General features: G+C 42.1%; 1 protein-coding gene across 1 annotated transcript in view; it reads left to right on the top strand.

The window, feature by feature from the left end:
- MAL2 (mal, T cell differentiation protein 2) overlaps positions 1–17208 on the top strand; it is a 72986-nt gene extending 55778 nt beyond the window's left edge. Inside the window, exons 3-4 of the mRNA XM_089659064.1 lie at positions 6864–7016; positions 16610–17208. Coding sequence (XP_089515190.1) covers positions 6864–7016; positions 16610–16684 — 228 coding nt within the window. The 3' untranslated portion in view covers positions 16685–17208. The remainder of the gene's footprint in view (positions 1–6863; positions 7017–16609) is intronic.
- The last annotated feature ends 5414 nt before the right edge of the window (positions 17209–22622 follow it).

The following is a 22622-nucleotide window of genomic DNA, read 5'->3' as shown; positions in this document are numbered from 1 at the left end:
GGTCTCCTCCCTCCTGACTGCCTTTGATCGAAAAATTGAAGGAGCTTGGTTGACAATTGTTGGCTGAATAATGTCTGCGTCCAATTCAGTAGCCCAGAAGGGAGATTCTTGTTTTCGCGTTGTATAGTGTGGATTGAGGCATCCGCTCAATTTTTTTTTTTATTCAGTCTACGGGGACATAGGCATCTGACACATCCAGAAGTGTCAGAAGCTGATGACTGTTCAGCAGTACAGTTCTGCAAGAGAGCAAAGACTGCAGTCATTGGTAGCAGGATTAGTACATACTCTCATTTTTTTTTAATATGGATCATATTTTCGAGAAACGGTCATTAAGGCCAGGTAGAAAACTAAATGTACAAATAAAAAAACCAAAAATGTGTGTATGTATGTGTACACACACACACACACACACACACACACACACACACACACACACACACACACACACACCTCTTAATTTGGTATACCTGTTCAATTGCTTCGTAACACAAATTGCTAGTCAGCCAATCACATAGCAGCAACTCAATGCATTTAGGCATGTAGATATGGTGAAGACGACTTGCTGAAGTTCATACCGAGAATGGGGAAGAAAGGGGATTTACGTGACTTTGAACATGGCACAATTGTTGGTGCCAGATGGGCTGGTCTGAGTATTTAAAAAACTGCTGATCTACTGGAATGTTCATGCACAACCATCTCTAGGGTTTACAGAGAATGGTCTGAAAAAGAGAAAATATCCAGTGAGCGACAGTTGTGTGGACAAAAATGCCTTCTTGATGTCAGTGGTCGGAGGAGAATGGACAGAATGGTTGGAGATGATAGAAAGGCAACAGTAACTCAAATAACCACTTGTTACAACCAAGGTATGCAGAAAACCATCTTTGAATGTACAACAGGTCAAACCTTGAAGCAGATGGGCTACAGCAGCAGAAGACCACATCGGGTGCCACTCCTGTCACTTAAGAAACGGAAACAGAGGCTACAATTCTCACAGGCTCACAAAAATTGGACAATAGAAGATTGAAAAAACATTGCCTGATCTGATGAGTCTTCATTTCAGCTGTGACATTCATATGGTAGGGTCAGAATTTGGAGTAAACATAAAAGCATGGATCCATCCTGCCTTGTATCAACGGTTCAGGCTGGTGGTGGTGTAATGGTGTGGGGGATATTTTCTTTGCACACTTTGGGCCCCTTAGTACCAATTGAGCATCATTTAAACACCATGGCCTACCTGAGTATTGTTGATGACCATGTTCATCCTTTTATGACTACAGTGTCCCCATTTTATGATGGCTCCATCCAGCAGGATAATGCACCATGTCACAAAGCTCAAATCATCTCAAACTGGTTTCTTGAACATGACAATGAATTCACTGTACTCCAATGGCCTCCACAGTCACCAGATCTCAATCCAATAAAGTACCTTTGGGATGTGGTAGAATGGGAGATTCACATCATGTATGTGTAGCCAACAAATCTGCAGCAACTGCGTGATGTCGGTATGGACCAAAATCTCTGAGGAATGTTTCCAACACCTTGTTGAATCTATGCCACATAGTATCAAGGCAGTTCTGAAGGCAAAAGAGGGTCCAACCCGGTACTAGCAAGGTGTACCTAATAAAGGTGTGTGTGTGTGTGTGTGTGTGTGTGTGTGTGTGTGTGTGTGTGTGTGTGTGTGTGTGTGTGTGTGTGTGTGTGTGTGTGTGTGTGTGTGTGTGTGTGTGTGTGTGTGTGTGTGTGTGTGTGTGTGTGTTATCTCTTTTCATCTGCTGAAGAATTTGTCTATTCAGTGCTGAGATTTACACCGTCCTCAGTCTCCTTCTTTATAGCCCTCTATAATAAGCAGTTCACGTGCAGCAATAACCAGTATTTTGATGCGGTTGTTGACCACACCAAGTTGTATTATCAGATTATGTCACCCAGCTGTCATTTTAATGATTTACAGTCGATTAGTCTTGTGGCACTCATCTGATACAAGCAGCGAGATAGCTGTCACCTCTTACTGAGGATACACAGGTTAATGTTTTACTGTAACATTAACCTATAGAAGAAAATGAACAGTCCTTCTGTAGAATATGCAGTGCTTGTTAATTATTTCTAGACATAACTGTCCCTTACATGAAAAGAGGTCATTGGCACTTTTCAAGGTTTAAATTGAACCTGTACTTCATTACCTTTTATTAGCCAAAAAATGCCCAGCTCTGATTTTGTTACTTTGGTACATTTTTCGAATTCAAGGCTAAGCTCTGTGAACTGCCATTCCACTCTCCAACGAGACCTCCCTTACTGGACACTGAAGCAATCTCATTGGACAGTTGAACAGAAGTTGTTAGGGCTAAGTCATAAAACCACAGGAAGGTGAGTACTCATAACAGGGCAAAACATGTATTTTGGACTAACAAGTGTATCAGGAGGTATGTTGGGGTGAGGTTCACTTTAATGCATCAGATTGCTAACATTCGGAAAAGTACCATCAGATCAATGCAAGGTGGATTTCCATGTGATTTGCATAACACAAAGTCTTGGAAGGTTAGATTTGGTTGCTCAAGTTTAAGCCTGATTGTAATATTAGATGGGAAGAGATTTTATTAGGATATTTCAGTCTGTGGACAGAAGTGAATCACATAAATCAGCCATTCCTAACCAGGGTTCCTAGAGTTCCTCCAAAGGTTGCTAGGATTCATCTTCTGCCGAATGGGCCTATACAGTTACGGGGCTAAAGTCTGTTTTATAAGAGGCTTTCTACTCCCACTGACCACCAATGTAAGGGAGCCCTTTCTACTCCCACTGACCACCAATGTAAGGGAGCCCTTTCTACTCCCACTGACCACCAATGTAAGGGAGCCCTTTCTACTCCCACTGACCACCAATGTAAGGGAGCCCTTTCTACTCCCACTGACCACCAATGTAAGAGAGCCCTTTCTACTCCCACTGACCACCAATGTAAGGGAGCCCTTTCTACTCCCACTGACCACCAATGTAAGGGAGCCCTTTCTACTCCCACTGACCACCAATGTAAGGGAGCCCTTTCTACTCCCACTGACCACCAATGTAAGGGAGCCCTTTCCACTCCCACCGACCACCAATGTTAGGGAGCCCTTTCCACTCCCACCAGCCACCAATGTAAGCGAGCCCCTTCCACTCCCACCGGCCACCAATGTAAGGGAGCCCTTTCCACTCCCACCGACCACCAATATAAGTGAGCCCTTTCTACTCCCACCGACCACCAATGTATGTGAGCCCTTTCTACTCCCACCGACCACCAATGTAAGTGAGCCCTTTCTACTCCCACTGACCACCAATGTAAGAGAGCCCTTTCTACTCCTACTGACCACCAATGTAAAGGTGCCTTTTCTACTCCTACTGACCACCAATGTAAGGGAGCACTTTCCACTCCCACCGTCAACCACTGTAAGGGAGCACTTTCCACTCCCACCATCCACCAATGTAAGGGAGCACTTTCCACTCCCACAGGCCACCAATGCAAGGGAGCCCTTTTTCACTGCCCATCAATGTATAGGGTTTGAAAATGACCTGTCTTGGATCTTAAATACTCTAGGTACACCATATTCTTTGTCGTTTTGTTAATAATTAAGTGTATGACTTACTGATCACATTGAGGGCTTGTTTACACCTGTGATAGTCTCTGAAAAGTGATCCTCAGTGGATCACTTTTTAGGGAGCTGCTGACCAGCATTCAGGAGGCAAAACGGTTGCCTCCTGAATGCCTGTTGTGTGTTTTTTTTTTTTTTTTTTTTTTTTACAGCCAAATCGGGCTTTTGAGTGAGAATACTGTGCCACAACTGCAAGCCTGGCATTTTGCCTGTTTTTTAAGCATGACCTCATTCATCTGATTGGGTTGTATTTGGTGGTGGTACTGCCTGCCGAAAGCGACGGGAGATATCATTTTTGCCCCAGCCATAAAGCAAGGCAATGTAGCTGCAGCATCTGTACAATTTCACTCGCCCACTGTATTATTTTAAGGTGGGCAGTTAAGAGGCTGATAAAACCATGGCCCAATGGCCAACTTTTACTACCCCCAAGTGCAAATGTATACAAACACTAACTGTGAGTTGTAAATATAATTATTTTTAGCAGCGGTTTTTTGAAACCCAAAAATAACTTCATGATTACCTCCAATAAAAAGGTTGAAAGAGGCTGACAGAGGGTAGTATTGTCCTACATTATTAGATTACATGCAGCCTGCTCATTCTGTATTTGTTTCTCTATCTTTACCCTTTTGCACACTGCTTTTATATCCAATGTAGAAAAGCTAAAAAAAAAAATATATTTTTCCTTCATGGCTGTTGATTAGAACAATAGATTGAGTCTGTTCCAACCCCTTTAATCCAGTGCTTGTGGTTTGAGATACGGAAGGCTGTTAGGTGTTGCCTGTATACAGGTTATGGCAGGTTGCATAATTTTCTGTTCCTGAGATGGGTGTGTGCGGGAGAGCTGATATTCACAGCCCCACCTTATTACTGTATCTTTAAGACAAAACTGAAGTGTGATTAGTGTTCTAATAACATGTTTATATCAGGTTTCACTTTGGGACATTTTGCTGTTCTAGTATGTTTAGAATTTTGCAAGCAGCAACTTCAAATTGCCAGTAATATGAATTACGTTTTCAGTTGTGCCATAGCTAACATCATTGTATAAATAATTAGATAATTGCTAACCTGTCCTACTGACAATGCTGGTTGAATAGCTGTCATGCTGTTTTGGGTTTGATCTTTCTTAATCATCGATATCAATGATTACCAGAGAAGCCCATGCGGCTGCTATGGGGACCAAGCTGGTTGGTCAGAACTCCAAGGATGAGACGTGTTGGGTGGGAGAGAAATTTGTTTTGCTAGTCACACCGGCTGGCTGACCCCATCCAGACCTCCAAAAGCATGGGACCCACTCAGAATCTGACAGCTTCTGTCATTTGGAAACACAGAAGCCAAAAGAGGAAGTCTTCAGTACTTCTGACTTCTTCCAGACAGATGACATCCAATGCAGAAAGCAGCAAGAAGTGGAAGACTTCCTTTGTCTTCTGCTGCATTTACAAACGACAGTATTGATCAGGTGAGATGTCAAATCCTGTGCAGGTCCCATTCTGATGAAGGTCCGGATGGGGTCAGCCTTCAGCAGCAGAAGTAAGCCATTTTTAAGGTACTTTGTAACTACTCTTCATTGTCTCAGTCTGCTGTATGTTCCCAACTCTTCATTTTGTATACTATGCTATATATCCTCTAGTTCACACCCACTGGTTCTGTGTGCAATGCTGTACATTCCCTATTCTGCACCTACTCATTCCATATGTAATGCTGTACATTCCCTGTTCCGCACCTCCTCACTCCATATGTAATGCTGTACATTCCCAATCTGCATCTCCTCATTCCATATGCAGTGTTGTACATTCCCTATTCTGCACCTCCTCATTCCATATGTAATGCTGTCCATTACCTATTCTGCACCTCCTCATTCCATATGTAATGCTGTCCATTACCTATTCTGCACCTCCTCATTCCATATGTAATGCTGTCCATTACCTATTCTGCACCTCCTCATTCCATATGTAATGCTGTGCATTCCCTATTCTGCACCTCCTCATTCCATATGCAATGCTGTACATTCCCTGTTCCGCACCTTCTCTTTCCATATGTAATGCTGTATATTCCCTATTCTACACCTCATTCCATAGGTAATGCTGTACATTCCCGATTCTGCACCTCTTCATTCCATATGTAATGCTGTATATTCCCTATTCTACACCTCCTCATTCCATATGCAATACTGAACATTCCCTATTCTGTACCTCCTCATTCCATATGTAATGTACATTCCCTATTTCGCACTTCCTCATTCCATAAGTAATACTGAACATTCCCAATCTGCACCTCCTCATTCCATATGTAATGCTGTACATTCCCTGTTCCGCACCTTCTCTTTCCATATGTAATGCTGTATATTCTCTATTCTACACCTCCTCATTCCATATGCCATGCTGTACATTCCCTATCCTGCCCCCCCAGCCTCAAGTATCAAGTATTTTTTACAGTAATAAATCAAGTATTTTGTGAGCCCTCAGCTTGTTAAATAACTCCTACAGTTTAAAATAGAAATGAAAGGTTAAATATTTGTACATGGATATAAAAAAAATTATAAATACCTTTCTGCCCCTTTTATTTAAAAGTGATCACATACTCTCTGTTGTCAGCTATATAGGGAGGTGTGTGTGTGTGGGTGGTGGACAACGACAACAGCAAACTGGTCTCCCAGGGGATGGCTGTGCAAGGGGGCATGTCAGGACAAGTCTGATCATTAGAAGAGAACAGGCGGAGTTCCCATTGCAGCTAAAACACTTACTTGATTGGGCTGTCATGCCTAGTGTGGTCAGTTTTTAATCGGACGGCAGAGGGACTGGTAAGAACATCAAGGATTTAATACAAAGAGAACAGAATACTTTTTAATACAAGTACATGGTACATCAGCCATATATCAGGAATATGAAATGTTGGGTTTATATATTCTTTAGGGTTTTTTTTTATTTTTTTTGAGCCTGTCAAAACTGATCCTCCAGTGCTTTCCATTTGCTAAAATACTGTATAAATGCCTGAAGCCTGAATACACATGTAGACCTCTTAAAATACACTTCTAAAATGCTTGCATACATGCACAAAACTCTATAAATAACATAAATATGCCTTTAAAGCGCCTACATTTTGCTCAGGTGTGAATGCAGCCTAAATGAAGGGAAATCTCTCCAATTTATATAAAATCCAATGAAATGGCAAACATCCCTAGTACACCTGTAAAATAAATCCTTTGACATATGTGATAAACATTTCAGATCATATTGATTTCTTTTTCAGGACCTCGCGTACCACTTTTTCACCTTCGTGTTCTACTTCGGAGCCTTCGTCCTGCAAGCAGCTGTTTCAGCTTTAGCCAATCAAGCGAAAAATACCAACAGTACCTTTCTGCAGCTCGATAACCGCAAGATTGGGCTGAATGTAGCAGCAACAGTAAGTAAATGTGCAAAAGTGTATGCTTCTAGAGACTCTGTTACTAACTTAAGAAACTGTAGGTGAAAGTAAAGGAAATTCAAGTATTTTGCATGCTCACTTTTTTTCCTTTTTAGCCATTTTTATTTACTTGCCTGAACTTGAGAGTCCATTATTTGGAACAGCTCCCTCCCTCCTTGCCTATCATGGCTCTTTCCTCTTCTGGGAGTTTCTTATTACTTTCTGCGCTGGCCCAGCTCCTCAGCCCCTCTTATCACCTCCTTACATAACCTTTTATGTAGCTGCCAGGGAAGAATGAAGGGGAATACTATAGAGTGGCACTTGAGTGAAAGCTCTCAATCTGCTGGAGCTGATGACATCACATCCAGGGACAGACTGACCATTTGGAAACTAGGGCACTGCCCGAGGGCCCGGGGTCAGTAGGGGGCCCCATGAGATGCCCCTGGTACCTTTTTCATAGGCTTTTTTGAGTTTGGGCAAGGACACGGGGCCCCATGATCCCCTATTGCCCGGGGGCCCCATCATACAAAGCTTTTGGATTTCTACACAATGGAGGATTTTTCAGGTGAACTATATGCACAAAATATGTAAAATGAGCATGTAATCTTCTTGGAATATTTTTCTTGAAATAAATTATCTAGCGACGAGGTATCTGTATGTCTCAGTTCACACTGCCACGACTTGGGATCTGACTTGCGAGACTCCAAGTCGCATGACATGTGAAATCCCATGTTAGTTAATGAGAGCTGTTGTTATTGGCACCACTGAAGTGGCTTCGACTTTAGAAAAGGTTCCTGTACTACTTCAAGGTGACTTCTATCTGACTTGCATCCATAGATTTTAATGGACGTCGCCTCCAAGTCGGATCCTCATCTATATTGATGTGATTGGGATCTGACATTACAGGAAGATTACCCACACATTCCCTGAAAGTTACTACAAAGTAGTACTCAAGTCCCCTGGTAAAGTCACACTGTAAGTCGCAGGACTTTAAGGTCGCAGTAGAGTGAAGTAGACCTGAAATCTAAAGTTTAAACTTTATTGTCCTATAGGGAACATCTAGAAATGCTGATTGCGTCTAAGCAGTACTCAAAAAAGATTTACCTTGTCCTAAATTCCTCCTGATAAACTACAGGCCAATCTCATTACTTAATACGTACTTAAAAATATACGCCAAAATAATAGCTCAACGACTGCTCCCATACCTTCCTACATTAATTCACCCTGATCAAGTGTGATTCATCCCTGGTAGACAGGCCCCAGACGCGACCCGACGAATTATATCACTACTGCACCACCTTGACTCTGATAATCAACCCTCACTCCTACTTTCACTTGACGCGGAAAAAGCATTTGACCGAATCCATTGGCAATTTATGACACTTACACTCCAGAAATACGGAATAACAGACTGGATGCTGTCAGCGATTCTCTCCCTATACTCCAAACCTTCTGCTAGGGTACTTACGAACGGCACGCTCTCACAACCTTTCCCAATATCCAATGGCACTAGACAAGGATGCCCTCTTTCGCCCATAATTTTTGCGTTACTTATCGAACCGCTAGCGTCCAATCTCAGACACGATCCAAATTTCACAGGAGTTAATTTTCTTAAGTGCGAACATAAAATTAGTCTCTTTGCGGATGACATTATTCTAATGATTACAAACCCTAACAAATCGCTTACAACAATTCGCACCCATATCCATGCCTACACAGCAGTATCGTACTACAAACTCAATGAACCCAAGTCTTCCATCCTAAACCTCTATACACCCGTTGCAACCCAGAAATTACTTACTAAACGGTTCCCTTTCAAATGGGAAAAATATAACATACCCTATTTGGAGATCAAACTGACTGCCAAAACAGGCCAACTCTATACAGCTAACTTCAAACCATTACTTGACACAATCCCACAAGAGCTCAGAAGCTTCCGCACAAATACCCTTTCAACACTAGGCAGAACAGCAACTATAAAAATGTGCATATTGCCCAAAATACTTTATATTTTCCGCACGCTTCCTATTCCAGTCCCCTCCACCTTTTTCTCCAAACTTCGAAAATCCTAAACAATTTCTTATGGAATTCCAAACGCCCTAGATGTACTACAAACCTCTTAATACGTCCGCCTGCCAGAGGGGGAGCAGGTCTCCCGCATATAAAATCGTACTATCAAGCCGTTCTATTAGACCAGCTCTTCTTCTGGTGGCACCCGTCCCCAGATAAAACTTGGACAGTCATGGAGGCATCCATGCACACACCAAGTTCACTAACAGATGCCTTATTTGTGCCTCGTGCGGCCTGGAATAAACCTCTACATACACACCCATGCGTGCAAGCTTCCCTGACGGCTTGGCATGACTTCTTAACTTATACTTGCTCCAATAAGGATAATCTTCGAATTCTTACACCGCTTTCATCCTTACATTTTGTATCCCCGCATCTGAACCTGGCCTCATGGAAAGTGCTTGGTATATATCATATCCAAGACCTTTTTAGCACCCACAACCCAGATACATTTCAGACTCTCCAGAAGAAATTTCTTCTTCCTGATAAAGACCAATTCACCTATATGCGAATAATCCATTCACTTCACAAAACAAACATACCACTTAAAATAGAAATCCCAGCTACTGCACATCACTTCCTGAATAGAACCATATATCCGAAGAAAGGAATATCTACTTTTTATACACTTCTAACCATAGCGCAATTCACAACTTCTACTTCATCCTTGACTAATTGGGAAAAGACCTTAAATTCCTCCTGATAAATAGCCATGCAAACAAATGGCCACTGCCCCAATCTATAACTGGCCTTCACAGCATTGAGCACATGGAAGGGCGACGAATGTCAAACAATAAAAGAGAAAAATTCCCAGCTCAACTTATGGACCAGCCTGCAACCAATTGAATTATCCTTTCTAACAATGTGTTAAAAACAGGGGTTTAGTTAGCACACGTTTGCAAATACATGCGCAAGCTACAGAGCCTCTTTATGGCACATTAATATTCTGCAGTTCCTAATTATACATTTTGAGAACCTCCATTGTAGAAGCACATGTATCATAATGAATAGACTGAGGGCAGGTGAGTCTGAGGGATCCAACCCCTCCTTAAAGGCACAGGGGCGCACTGGACACCCAGCATATAGCACAATAGTGGCCAAGGTGTCCAGTGAGTCCCCAATATATCAACAGTACAAACAAATGGCCACTGCCCCAATCTATAACTGGCCTTCACAACAAGCAGCACATGGAATGGCGACGCATGTCAACAATAAATATAATAAAAAGCCATGCGCCTCATAGTTGCATTTTAGAAATAAATTTTTTTTTTTTTTTTTTAAAAAGCAGGCCAAGTTCACCTTCCTTACATAAACTGTCCCATGCAGACAAGGGGCCCAACACTTTAAAATGTACAGTGCTGTTAGTAAAAGTATTGTTTAATGCAAGTACCATACCTGTAAGACTTTTGTATCACCCATGAAGCCTGGCCGAAATACTCAACATTTCCATTCCTACACCCTGCCTTATTTCCAGGACACTGCAGATGACAGGCACTTGCCCCCAGCAATGCAAAAGTGAGCGCACTTCCTGATTCAAAAACTGTGCATGTGCACTGAGCTCTCTCCCATCGCAGCAAAGACTCTCCAGTCACATATTCCCACAACGATTCTCAAACTATGACAGCTCCTTGCTATCTCATACTTTTGGGCTACAACAAACTGGCCACCAAGCCTCCTTATTTAAGGACAACTAAAGACATTATCACTTAGTTGTCCTAAAATGAGGTTCAGCAGTCATTTTGTTGTCCGGAAAAAAAAATGTCAGGATGAAGGAATATAAACAATAGGAGTATTTTGGCCAGGTTTTAAGGTTAACAGAAAAGGCCTACAGGTGTAATTTAAACTACTGGGGCCCAGAAAGTCTAGGGCACTGATGCCTAACTGCTAGATTTGGAGTGAGACTTTGAGATGTCGCTGCTGTGTAGCTCATGGTTTTCCTTGCTGGCGAGGAAGCTGTACTTGAGGATCTGCAGTGCACAGATTCTGCTTCATCCATTTTATAGATATCTACGTTGTGCACTTCTCCTGTTGCAGGATGGCAGCTCTGACATGAGCAGGGCTTTACGTTCTTCTACCAAGATGCCACCTCCACACAGTACAGAATATGGGAATAGATAAGTTAAAGAGAGACTACAGACAATACCGAAGACTAATCCTTTTGTCTTCTGACCTTTTTTGGAGCAGAGTTTCATTAGTTGAGTTCAGGATAGGACTATTGGACCTGCCATTGTTGACTTTTTCCACCACTGTCATCCTGATTTGGCCTTCACTGCTTTAAGACAGGTCCGTTAAGCAAGACTCAAAATGACAGCCCCAGAGGCTGCATCTTCAAAAAGCAATATCCGTTTACATATTTCTATCCTCTGACAGGAGTGCCATTGTTGGCCGCCTTCTTAAAATTGCTAATTGCGTCGTTGTTGACCCTCTGGCTTCAATACTTTGAATCAATGAGACAGAACTAATGTGCAAATGAAGCAATCCGGAGAGACATCAGAAGTCCTTATCTGTATATTTGTCAGAGATACTTTGTATTGAAGCCAGAGGATCAAGAAACTGGTATTTTCAGATGGGTCAGAAATGGCAGCCTCCATGTTTCTCTCATGACTGGTTTCTTTTAAGAAGAATATAGCCTTTACTAGATTTCTATGGAAATAAATTATACCTGTATCAGTTTTAAAGCAGAACTGTAAGGTAAGCCGCTAGGCACTGCAGTTGATAAAAAGGAGTTGCCTATAGATGGTCTATGGTGCTTGAACTGTTTACTGCTCAAAGTATGTCATATTGAATGCTAAGAAAGCTAAGAAGTCAAACAATCGGAAGTCTGAAAATGTTCTTTTTTTGACACGTATGAGACAAAAAGATCAGTGATACCAAAATTATCATTAGACATAGAAATACATGTAGATTAAGTTGTTGACAGACCTTGAGTTTAACCCTGCTGCCTTAACCTTCATACTAATGACATTCAACTAGACCTGTAATGTGAAGACATTTTGTATCCTTTCCAAGCAGTCTTTAAAGCCCAACTCTGGGAAAAGTAGAAGTCCTCCCTTTCCAGGTGGAGGGCATATCACTCCATCATGGACTAACTGAGCTGGCCTGGAACTATAAAATAAATGACAGAGATAAATCTGCGGTCTGCCTGTGCTTAGTTGCCCTACTGCCTGGCAACTGCTAATTCTGACAAAAACCTAATGCCAGCTACGGATATAACTACACCTCTTCTTCTTTTTTTTTTTTTTTTTTTTTTTTTTTTTTTTTTATGGAAAAGTTTTTGGTTTTACAGAAGCCTCAATAAATGTTTTTTTTACATCTGCATTTATTAGAAGACTGTCAGGGACAATAAGTCACGTGGACATAAAAAATTCCAAATAGTCTACTAAATACAGAGTCAAGTAGCTACAAATGTAGAGACTGAAAGTGGAGCTAAAGGTCGCTCCCAGAATATGCAATAGAAAGGTGGAAAGAAAACAAAAGTCATTTTGCCATGTTTCAAAGCATATGACATACTTTCAGCATTGTAGAAAAATATGCATAGACAGGTTTACAGGGGCAAGCCCCGAGATAAATATCTAAGAGTACCAAAGTCTATTAAATTTTTTAGGTGCTCCTCTGCATTGGAAGATCGATCCTTCAGTAAAGTATAGTTGACCTGAGTGCACCACTTTTCCAAAGTAGGAGGGTTTGGAGAGATCCACCTTAAATTAATTTTCGAGCCAGAAAGAGGAGGCAAAAAATCAGTACTCTAACATCTTGAGGATATGTGTCCCCATCCAAATAGCCCAAGAGGCATGATACTAGATACACTCTAGCAATAGTCTCCACAATGGATCACCAATATTGTACCAACTTGGGACAGCGCCAGAGTAAACTAAACAATAATAGGACATAGGAGGCCCTAGATGGCAGCTGCTGTTTGGAGGTACTAGGATACTAGTTTTGTGGTGCTTGACTGCATTTCCAAATACTCTTGCCAGTATAAACATTCAGTGATGCGTACCACCATGTTCGTGCTGTAAAAGCCCTCTGTAGGATAGCCATTCATATACTGTATATTAGTGGTCTGCAAACTGCAACCTGTGGGCTGGATGCAGCACTTTTCTTTATTTTATCTGGCCCTTGTGACACTATTCCTCTTCCCAATATGAGGCACTATTCATTCCACTGACACAAACTATGAAACACTATTCCTTCCACTGACACCAACAGTGGGGCATAATTCCTCCCGCTGACACAAACAATGGGGCACTATTCCTCCTACTAATACCAATGATGGTGTACTATTCCTCTGCATTGTCACCAATAATGGGGCACCATTCCTTCTACCAACACCAATTATGGAACACTATTTCTCCTCCTACTGACTGCAGGTGCTATGTACTTTTTTTTTACTCCCACTGACCACCAAGCCTGAGACATTATTTACATGGATTCTGGGGTAATTTAAACTCCCAATGGTCATAGACCGGCCCCCCTAATGTCTGAAGGACTATAAACTGACCCCTTATTTAGAAAGTTTGGAGACTCCTTATCTATAACGGTGAATGGAGACTGCAATGTCTTTTTCAAATGCTACTTAAAGATGCAACACGCTTGTTGGTGCGAAGGCCTTTCTACTTTTTTTTTCTCCAGTTCAGCAACAAAATCAGAAAGGAGGAGAGGTGGAAGAAAAAGTGTTTGCTTTGCCTAACCTTGTATCATATAGAAGCCATATAAGAACAAAGGAGCGAGGACTTCCCCAGCCGCTGTTAAGTCTTTTGTTGAAAAGCTGTTGATACATCTTATCACCACTTGAATGGTCAAATTGTTCCTTTTAGAGGCCTGTCTCCTTGGAGTAATGTTGGTATGAACCCTTCAGACAAATACCGAAAGACAGCAAACACAGGAAACTCCTTCAGTTCATGAGAAGCGTCAATGTCAATAATTACTGTTACAGTTATAATTTTGGCTTTCCATATTTATATATCCGTCATCTTCTAAATACTTTATTAGTCATTCATTAACTTTTGTTAAATATTTTGACAAAATTTCTATTTTAAAAATGACTTCTTTTCATAGAAACGGTTGGCCAAATGTTTAAATAGACCCTGGCACTAACTTAAAAAACTGCACGTAAAAGAAAAAAAAAGTCAAGTATTTTAAATGCTTACTTGCAGAGGTTTTCTCTTCCATACAGGAGACTCCATTTCGTAGCACAGCCCCCTCTCTCCTTGCATGTCATTGCCCTCTTCTGTTCTGGAAGTGTCTAATTCCCACCACAAACCTTTAAATATCTGTAAAGTAAGGCGTGTAAGAACATGGGGAGAAAGTGGAAACCCCATCAATGGAGCAAAGAGAGATCAAAAACATTGTAGTGGAGGGCATTTTACAAAGGTAATTGTACTATCATATGCAAATATACTATGTATATATTTGCATATTATGGCAAATTATTTCTTCTTTAAGAGACACTGTAAGCTGCCCATTCAGGACAGAGCATCAGTGCCTTCTAATAGTGAACACCCAGCAAGTTGTACTCACCCATCCATGTTACTTTGTACCTGCATGCTAAAAGAATCCACCATAAGTAAACTGCAATGTTGGCATTTACTTGGATGGATGAAATTACGGACCCCTCCTTTCCCCAGTGTAACAGTGGTCGGGATAATGTCATATGCGAGGAGTCACATGCTCCCCCATACCTAGATGACCTGCCTTATTAGATCAACAGAGTAATGGCTCCAGCAGAATGAAGAGGTGGCGAGGGAGCACACAGGGGTGAGCATACCTTGCTGAGTGAGGTACCAGGAGGAAGAGGGCATGGGTGCCCTGTCCAGGCTCACTGACTGCAGCTTGTCAAACTCTTCTTGCATTCTGGGCATTTGTGCTTGGGCGCATACTGCCCTAATTGTTCGTACCACTAGGTGCACTGTCCAGACACAAAACCTGTCAGCCTCTCAGAATTTAACAGGCTGCCAACAGTGGGGCTTAATGGGACACCTGATCTCTCTACCCGCAGCTAAATGCCAAAGCCCCGAGCACCAGGGCTAAACACCCAGTATGAATGGGGCCTAAAGGGTGTAGTGCTACCCCTGTAGGGGCCACTGGAAGATGCTTGTCCTCTGCTGCTACCTTGACCTTGCAAGCTCCTCAACCCTTCCGACACTCTAGGTTCAGACATGTACTGTATAGGCAAAGCAATGTTTACCATACCAGTTACCAGTAGTACCCAGCACAGAGAAAAAGAAATACAATGGACATGATATTCCAGTGACCACAGCTGCATTGAATTCCTCCAGAATGGCTCATATTATCACTTAGGGGGTTACAAACTATTTACAACAATATACACAATTCAAAGGAATAGACAATGGTAGCACGTGATGGGTAGCAATGCTTAAGCAATATCAATAGACTGTACATAACCACTTGTTCATCAATGGTGACTGTTGAAATTGCAACACTGGTTTTGGGGGAGGGACTTAGAAGCTTTCCAGCTCCCTCATGACCACTGGTGCAATGCAATGTGATCAAATGAAAGCCATTTTAATATACATTTGTATAAATAAGGGGGTGCCTCTGTCAGTATGTGATAAGCTGTTATGGATGTGAAATAGTCAATCCAAAGTGTGGAGATATTATCTTCTGCCATCAGGTTGGGGCCCTTTAAAGGAGAATATCTGGGGTACCTCCAAAGATAAGGAGAAAAAAAAGAGACAGAGGCCGTGGGAGAGTTCCTTTATGGTGTAGTAGTGTGACAGATAATTGGATGAAATAAATGATGGAAAGGTAAATTACAATGGTGTCTTCTAGCAGTGTCTTTATACAACTGGGTAAAAAGGATGGGCAACTGCCTTCTCACTAGTCTCGGTACACATGCAGTCTCCGGCACTAGAGGATGAGCTGAGCAGGTCTGTGTATCTCCGCAGTGATGGCCACACAGCAGGCTCTGAAGATTGCTGGATACAACACAGTGGCTGTAAACACTGGGTGTGGCAATCTGTGGTACAGCTACGCGTGTGAGTGGGCTGGGTCACTATCACAGGCTAGTCCATGGTGTCCCAATGCAGCTAGATGCAGAATGGCAGTCTCCAACTGTCCTCTGTGATGTCCCGGGGTCAAGTAACTGAACCTGCCAGAAGCGGTCAAATATATAGGCTCTCCCATAATCCTTGGTTGGATCAGCTTTCTGGGATTTACAAAGGGCTCTGAAATACAGTGAGGGTTGGCTGCAGGACTATAGGTCCCAAGATCACCTGCTCTGGTACAGGAAGAACCACTCCCTCCGTCTATAGACAGGAAGTAATGTAACAGCCTGGGTCCTGGGCATTAGAGGAGAACTAACTAGTCTATGGTTCAGTTTGACAAAATCCCATTGATTCCATTATGCAGTAGCTGGTACCTGACTACAAGGGTATTACTTAACTTTCAAACCTTCTGTATTCATCTGTTGTTATTATGGTACAAGACTACTGTTCTTTCAACTAAGACAAGGTTGCATGTATTCATGTACATACTGACATTTTCCCATTTTCTTTGTTCAGATTTTTGCCTTTGCAGTCACAGTTTGCTATGGTTGCAGCACGATACTGGGATTCAGAAGATGGAGGGGGCAGTAACCTGGAACAAGCTAAACCAGATGGACCTGTTGGAAATGGATACAAGTCAATGAATGAAAAAAAAAAAGCAAGAAAGCGCTATCATCTGATAAATTGAAAGACAATGGTCTGGGTTCCAGAATGAGCAGCGGAAGGAGCCTGGCCTCAGTGCCGAGATACTACAAACTGAATGGACTGGCTCCTGGCTAGCACTGTGGCCTATGTGTGAAAACTGCAAGGAGAGGAAAATAGAGGTGTCGCACATAGCAACCTGTCAGCATTCCAACTGCCATTTTCCTGTGGATAGCACTTTGTTTCCTTCTTTCCAGTTTTCATATATGAAAGCCTGTGTTCCCAAAGTAAAAAAGTGAATAATGCAAGAAAAAAAAATAGAAAGGGAAATGTAACGGCTTTGTATTTTAATTTAAAAAAAAAAATGCATATGGACTTTTTTTCAGCTGAAAATGCTATTCATGTATGTATTTGGGGAAGTTTTATGTTAAACAATAGGGGGTGGTAATCTTTAAAATAAAAACAAAAATAAACCCCTTTGACTAAATGATTAACTTTTGCTACTATGGTCTTCACAAAAGAAGACGTGTAAATACGTGGAGGTTTCTTTATGTGAACAAATAATCCCCATGTCTTTATTTTTCCCAGTGGGGTTCCATATGGTATAGCTGGTCAGTCTCCTGCACCTCAATATTGTCTAGTGAGGCCACCCATCATAGCGATGTCCACTACTGTGGGGCATGAGTGAACACAGCACAGCTGGTGAACAAAGCAGCCCCTCATTATTTCCATATCAAAGCTAGTGATTAGTGAAAACAACTTGATGATCAGGCATATCTGTGATATTCAAGAAAATTTAAAAAAAAATAGTTGTCCTAACAGAGAATCATACAACTGGTTAAATGACGATTGCCTGGATTCACAACATTCTTGCTACTCTGCAGATCAGACATGCAAGTATTCAGGCAAGTCAAAAAGTGATGACTTCGTGATTCTCCTGATTTGTTCCTCCTTAATTAGGGCTCCTCTGTATATGGTGGTTGAGGGCACTTTAGAAAAATGTCCAATGTTCAAGCACCTTGACGTCCCTGCTTAAATAAGGTTTGCTTTTCTACTCCTGGCCACGGGTCCCTTTTAGGGTGAAGTTGACCAGCAAGCAAAGGACCACCTGAAAAGATGAACAGGGATACGTTCACCCTAGTGCAGTAGGTCCTATCTTGTGACTTGACCAACAAACCCACAAAGGGTATGGTGTACCCCCATCCTTCTCAGGGAGGTCAATGATTGACCCTGGCTAACACAGACCCTGGCACACACAGATCTTACAACATCTTTGAAAATCTTTAATTACAAAAGAGGGCTTCGGAAGTGCTTGTTGTTGCCTCCTAAATTATCTCTAAGTAGTCTAATCCTCTGCTATGCATAGCATTGGACCGTTCAATCATATAAGGAGACACATGGTCTGTTTAATCACTCTAATCTAACAACAGTCTAATACATACTAGTGTTTCCCAGGTCATGACACTGTGTGAGAGACTGTCAGTGACTAGCACACAGTGTTGACATTCTGCCCCCTGACTTTTCTTTACTGCACCCCGAGATCATATAGGCTAGATCTGGCCCTGCCATAAATGCACTGTAAAAACACCTATGGCATTTACAGTGCATTTAAGGTGTGGCAGCAAAATGTCAAAGGGATCATTTCTCAATTTAGCCTTGTGCAAATTAAAAAAAAAAAAAAACACAATTCACAAGGCTTATGATAAGCTTTGCCTGACTCAACATAAATGCCTGTACAATGCAACCAAAACACTCATTGACTCTATAAGTGGGTTAAGGCTGCTGTAGTATTCAAGGCTTGTTTGAAAGAGTCCTTGGACCACCTTTAGCCATACTGTACAGTGTTTTTGTATCCTGGGATAAATCACAGAGGAACTTGGCTTTTACACCATTCTATCCTTCGAGGAAGAGCAAGTTCCGACTTCTATTGTATAAAGGGGCACACATGCTGACAAGCACTTTGCAATGTCATGTATGGCCTTCAGCAAGACTTTTTTTCTCTTGACCAGCTCCTACACAATGGTATAACAAAAGCCATAGCAGCCCATACAGCTCCTTTGGGGCCTGGAGTAGTGAGGGCCTTTAGGGAGGTTGTTAAAGTGTGAAGTTTCCAGTATAGAAGGGCTTATCACTAGTCGATTAGAAGTATTAGTTCCTCTGTCTTATCAGTGTAGACTTATTGCCCTCTAAACTTCTGCTACTGACTGAAATCAACCCTGTATGTCTAATGCAGTAAAGAATCCCACCAGAGTTTCTCCTCATGTAAAACCTTATGACATCTAAGTTTTCTAGCTGTATAAAAAAATGTATTCGGCTAAAGTTTAAAGAAGTTTGTATTATGATTATAGAGTAAGGCCTCATCCATACGGAGGTAAAGATCCATAAGCACGTGCAAAGGGCCAGCTTTAGCTGCCTGGGCTGCATAGGTGTTCAGTGTGCAGGCAGCCTGTTGAATTCAGTGACAGGCTGCCTCTGCATGGACCTATCTTAAAGCGATACTAAAAGTTTTATTTTTTTGGAAAATAGCAAACATGCCTATACTTACCTGCAGTATGCAGTGGTTTTGCACGGCGCAGCCTGGATCCTCCCTTTTCCTCCCGGCTCCTCCTTTCTGTCTGGTGCCCCCACAGCAAGCAGCTTGCTATGGGGCACCTGCTGCTCGTGTGTCCATTCACACACACAGCCACGTCTTGCCCCCCTATTGGCTGACTGGCTGTGATTGCCAGGAGCAGGAGCCAATGGCTCCCGCTTGCTGTCTCAGCCAAATAGGAGGCAGGGACCTGGAACAGCCAAGGCTGTCATTCACATTGTTGGATCTTGATGGGGTTCAGGTAAGTATTGGGGGGGCTGCTGCACACAGAACGTTTTTTACCTTCATGCAAAGAATGCATGAAGGTGAAAAACCTTCAGCATTTACAACCACTTTAAGGCTGGTATTCATGGCCCGAAAAACAAAATTCACTCTGTGTGTACAGTTGTCCAACAGAAGACTGTCCAAAACCAGCCTAATGTCGAATGATCCTGCTTAAAACCACAGGTTGCAGGAAAGAAAATTGCTTGATTCCCCCATCAAGGCAGTCAGTGTTGACGTAGGAATGCCTCCTACTGTGCTATTGTGGTCTGCCTACGGGGAGCCTTCCCTGCCAAAAGAACATAATGATCACTGCTGGCGGCTACAGCCGCCAACAGTGATTCACAGAAAAAAACCTGACAGACTAATTGTACTGAAGTCAATTGATGGATTGGCTTCAGTACAACCAGCCTGCTTATAGATGGATTGAATCTCGGCTGGTCTCTGCTGAACCAACTGAAATTCAATCCCTTTATTGGCCGGCTTTAGTTTTCAATATAATACAGAAGAGTTCTGAGGGGCATACAGGAAAGGAAATTCAAATAAATCCAAATAGTACAAGTATAGCAAAAACTAATATAGATTTAGAGAGTGCCACACTGATATCAGAGTGCCAGTGTGCCACAGAACAAAGTACCACACTGATATCTGAGATTTTATTTATTCAAAGTGTATGCAAAAGAAACAAATCAACACACTTTGTGGTTTCTAAGGGCTCTCCTTCATCAGGGCTACAAGAATACAAACAATAAATACATACAATAAATAACAGAACATATATACAGTACCCTGCAAGAGTAAACTTTCTTCATGTCCAGTGCCTCCAACCCATTCCTTATAAAAAAGAAAAACTCTTTGTTTCATCCTTTTCTATCCAAGACCAAAATAATAGGTTTTGGATTTAGATACTCTTTAATTTTAGGAAATGTATCTAGCTGTTTGTAGAGAACGTTTTTATGTATCGAGTCTCACTGCTCTACAAAAGGCCTCTGAATTGCTGCTATCCACTACTTTTATATCTATTTTCCAACAATAACAAAAAATGTGGCCCTTCTGAGGAACTGGGGGAGAACATGTCAGTCCCACGTCATCAAACAGGTCTAACAAGAGTCTTCTAGGATGCGATTTGCGGAAAATGTTTATTTTCATTTTTCATGGTCCCTCTACTTTGCAGGTGTTGAAGTCCAGGTATTTAAGTTGTACTTTTTTATACAAAGTGTTTTTTTTTTTTTTATCCCCAGAATATTTTATACAATAAAATTGATGTGTTCAAAATGTAATTGTTTTTGTGTTGGCACTGCTGTTGGTTTTATTTTTTTCTCATTTATATTATGATTTATACTGCGTTTTTAAAGGATTTTATAAAGGAAACCCTGATTGGCCTTTGCCCTTATTTCTGCTATGAGGTGTGACTAAAGCTGAGTATACACAATGAGTTTTTTTGTTCAGCCAGTGAGTTGAAAGAAAAAAAAAACCTCACAGATCCAACAATATTGATTCAGGGATCTCTTCTGTTGTGTATCTCTCCCCCTATTATAATACACTTATCAGTGGTGTAGCCATTGGCTGCAAGCGCTGATCAAATGCTTGTGTTACGTACCTTGGTTGAAGGCTGAGTTGGCGGGAAGGCTCCCCTTGTGGCTCTGGTCCCAGCACCCCTGAATGTGGTGACAGAGGAACAAGGCTCAAAGAAGCATGGGTAGCTTGATAGCAGATGACTGCCATGGTCAGGGATGTAGTCAAGGTGAGCCACGGTCATAGTGAGACAGCAGTGTAGTCAGGAGGCAGGCTGGGGTCGGTACCAGGTTAGCAAGCAGAGTGAGGTCCAGTAGCAAGCTGAGGTCAGCACCAGAAGATCAGGCAGAGAGTAGTCAAAGGCAAAGAAAACAAGCAGAGGGCGCACCGGCCTAGTGCATTACATTAAATAACATTTATTGATAAAAATAAGGCATTTCGAAGGGCTCTGAGGAAGAGGCAAGTCCTCAAAATGCGTTAACCTGTTGGAGATCCAGTGTTCCTGTGTGGAAAGCCACACCAAGTGGACTGGACAGTGCTATTCTTTATGATGAGCTTTTATTCATTTGACTGTTGTGAGTATATTGCTTATTATTATTTTTATCACTAAATGTTACTTAAGGTAATGCACTAGGGCGGTGCGCCCTCTGTTTGTTTTCTTTGTATTTCGTGTTTGGACTCCCCCAGTCCTTTGAGGGCAGCAAGGCCTGCACCATCCAGGATCGCCAGAATGGATCAATAACCATATTGAGTTCACCCCCAAGCATAGGAGTATTTGTGTTTTATTATTTAGTAGTCTAAGGCAAGCCGAGGTGAGAATCCAGAATCCACAGAGCAAGGTCAGGAGCAAGCCTGGTCAGCAAAGGAAGATCAGTCAGTACAAACAGGAACACGGGTCACAGGAAGCTGAAGAACATCCAGCGATTAGTTCACAGCAGAGTCTCCTTTAAATAGGCAGCTTGGCGCTAATGCGGGAAGACGTGCGCCCCAATGGGTGATAGCACCTAGAAATATTAGCCTGGGCTAGTCTGTACTGGTACACGGGAATGAGCAGTAGCTGCAGAAGAATTGGCATGAGCTGCAGAAGAAAGAAGCCACTCGTTGGACAGCTGTACACACGGACCAAAATCCAGTCGGTTCTGAAGAAGTGAAGAGAAAATTCTATATTCTTCAGTCCTTACTATTATTGAGTGCATTAACAGAGATGTGCTGGAATAAGTCAGTTCTGAGCATAGCTCATTGACATTTCCCATGCTTGCCCCTGCACTAAAAAAATGTGCATTTAATATTTTTTTTTAACTTGGAGCCTGGAAAGCATTGCATCAGTGATCAGCAGATCATGGACACCATGCCGGACTCCTGCAGACATGCCGGTGTACCTGTGTGCTCGTACTTCGTACAGGCAAGCAAATACACACTGACAGGAAGAGACAATGAAGTACCACAGCTCTCAACAGCGCCATGATGGTTCATTGAGTACTACAAGCCAACAGATGCAAAGGCCGTCGGTACTTGTAGATT

The sequence above is a fragment of the Staurois parvus genome, unplaced genomic scaffold (genome assembly GCF_062004578.1).
Source record: "Staurois parvus isolate SC_StPar_1 unplaced genomic scaffold, SC_StPar_1.0 ptg000030l, whole genome shotgun sequence".
Classification (NCBI taxonomy): domain Eukaryota; kingdom Metazoa; phylum Chordata; class Amphibia; order Anura; family Ranidae; genus Staurois; species Staurois parvus.
The sequence above is the reverse complement of the archived record's forward strand: the minus strand, read 5'-3'. Positions and strand labels throughout refer to the sequence as shown.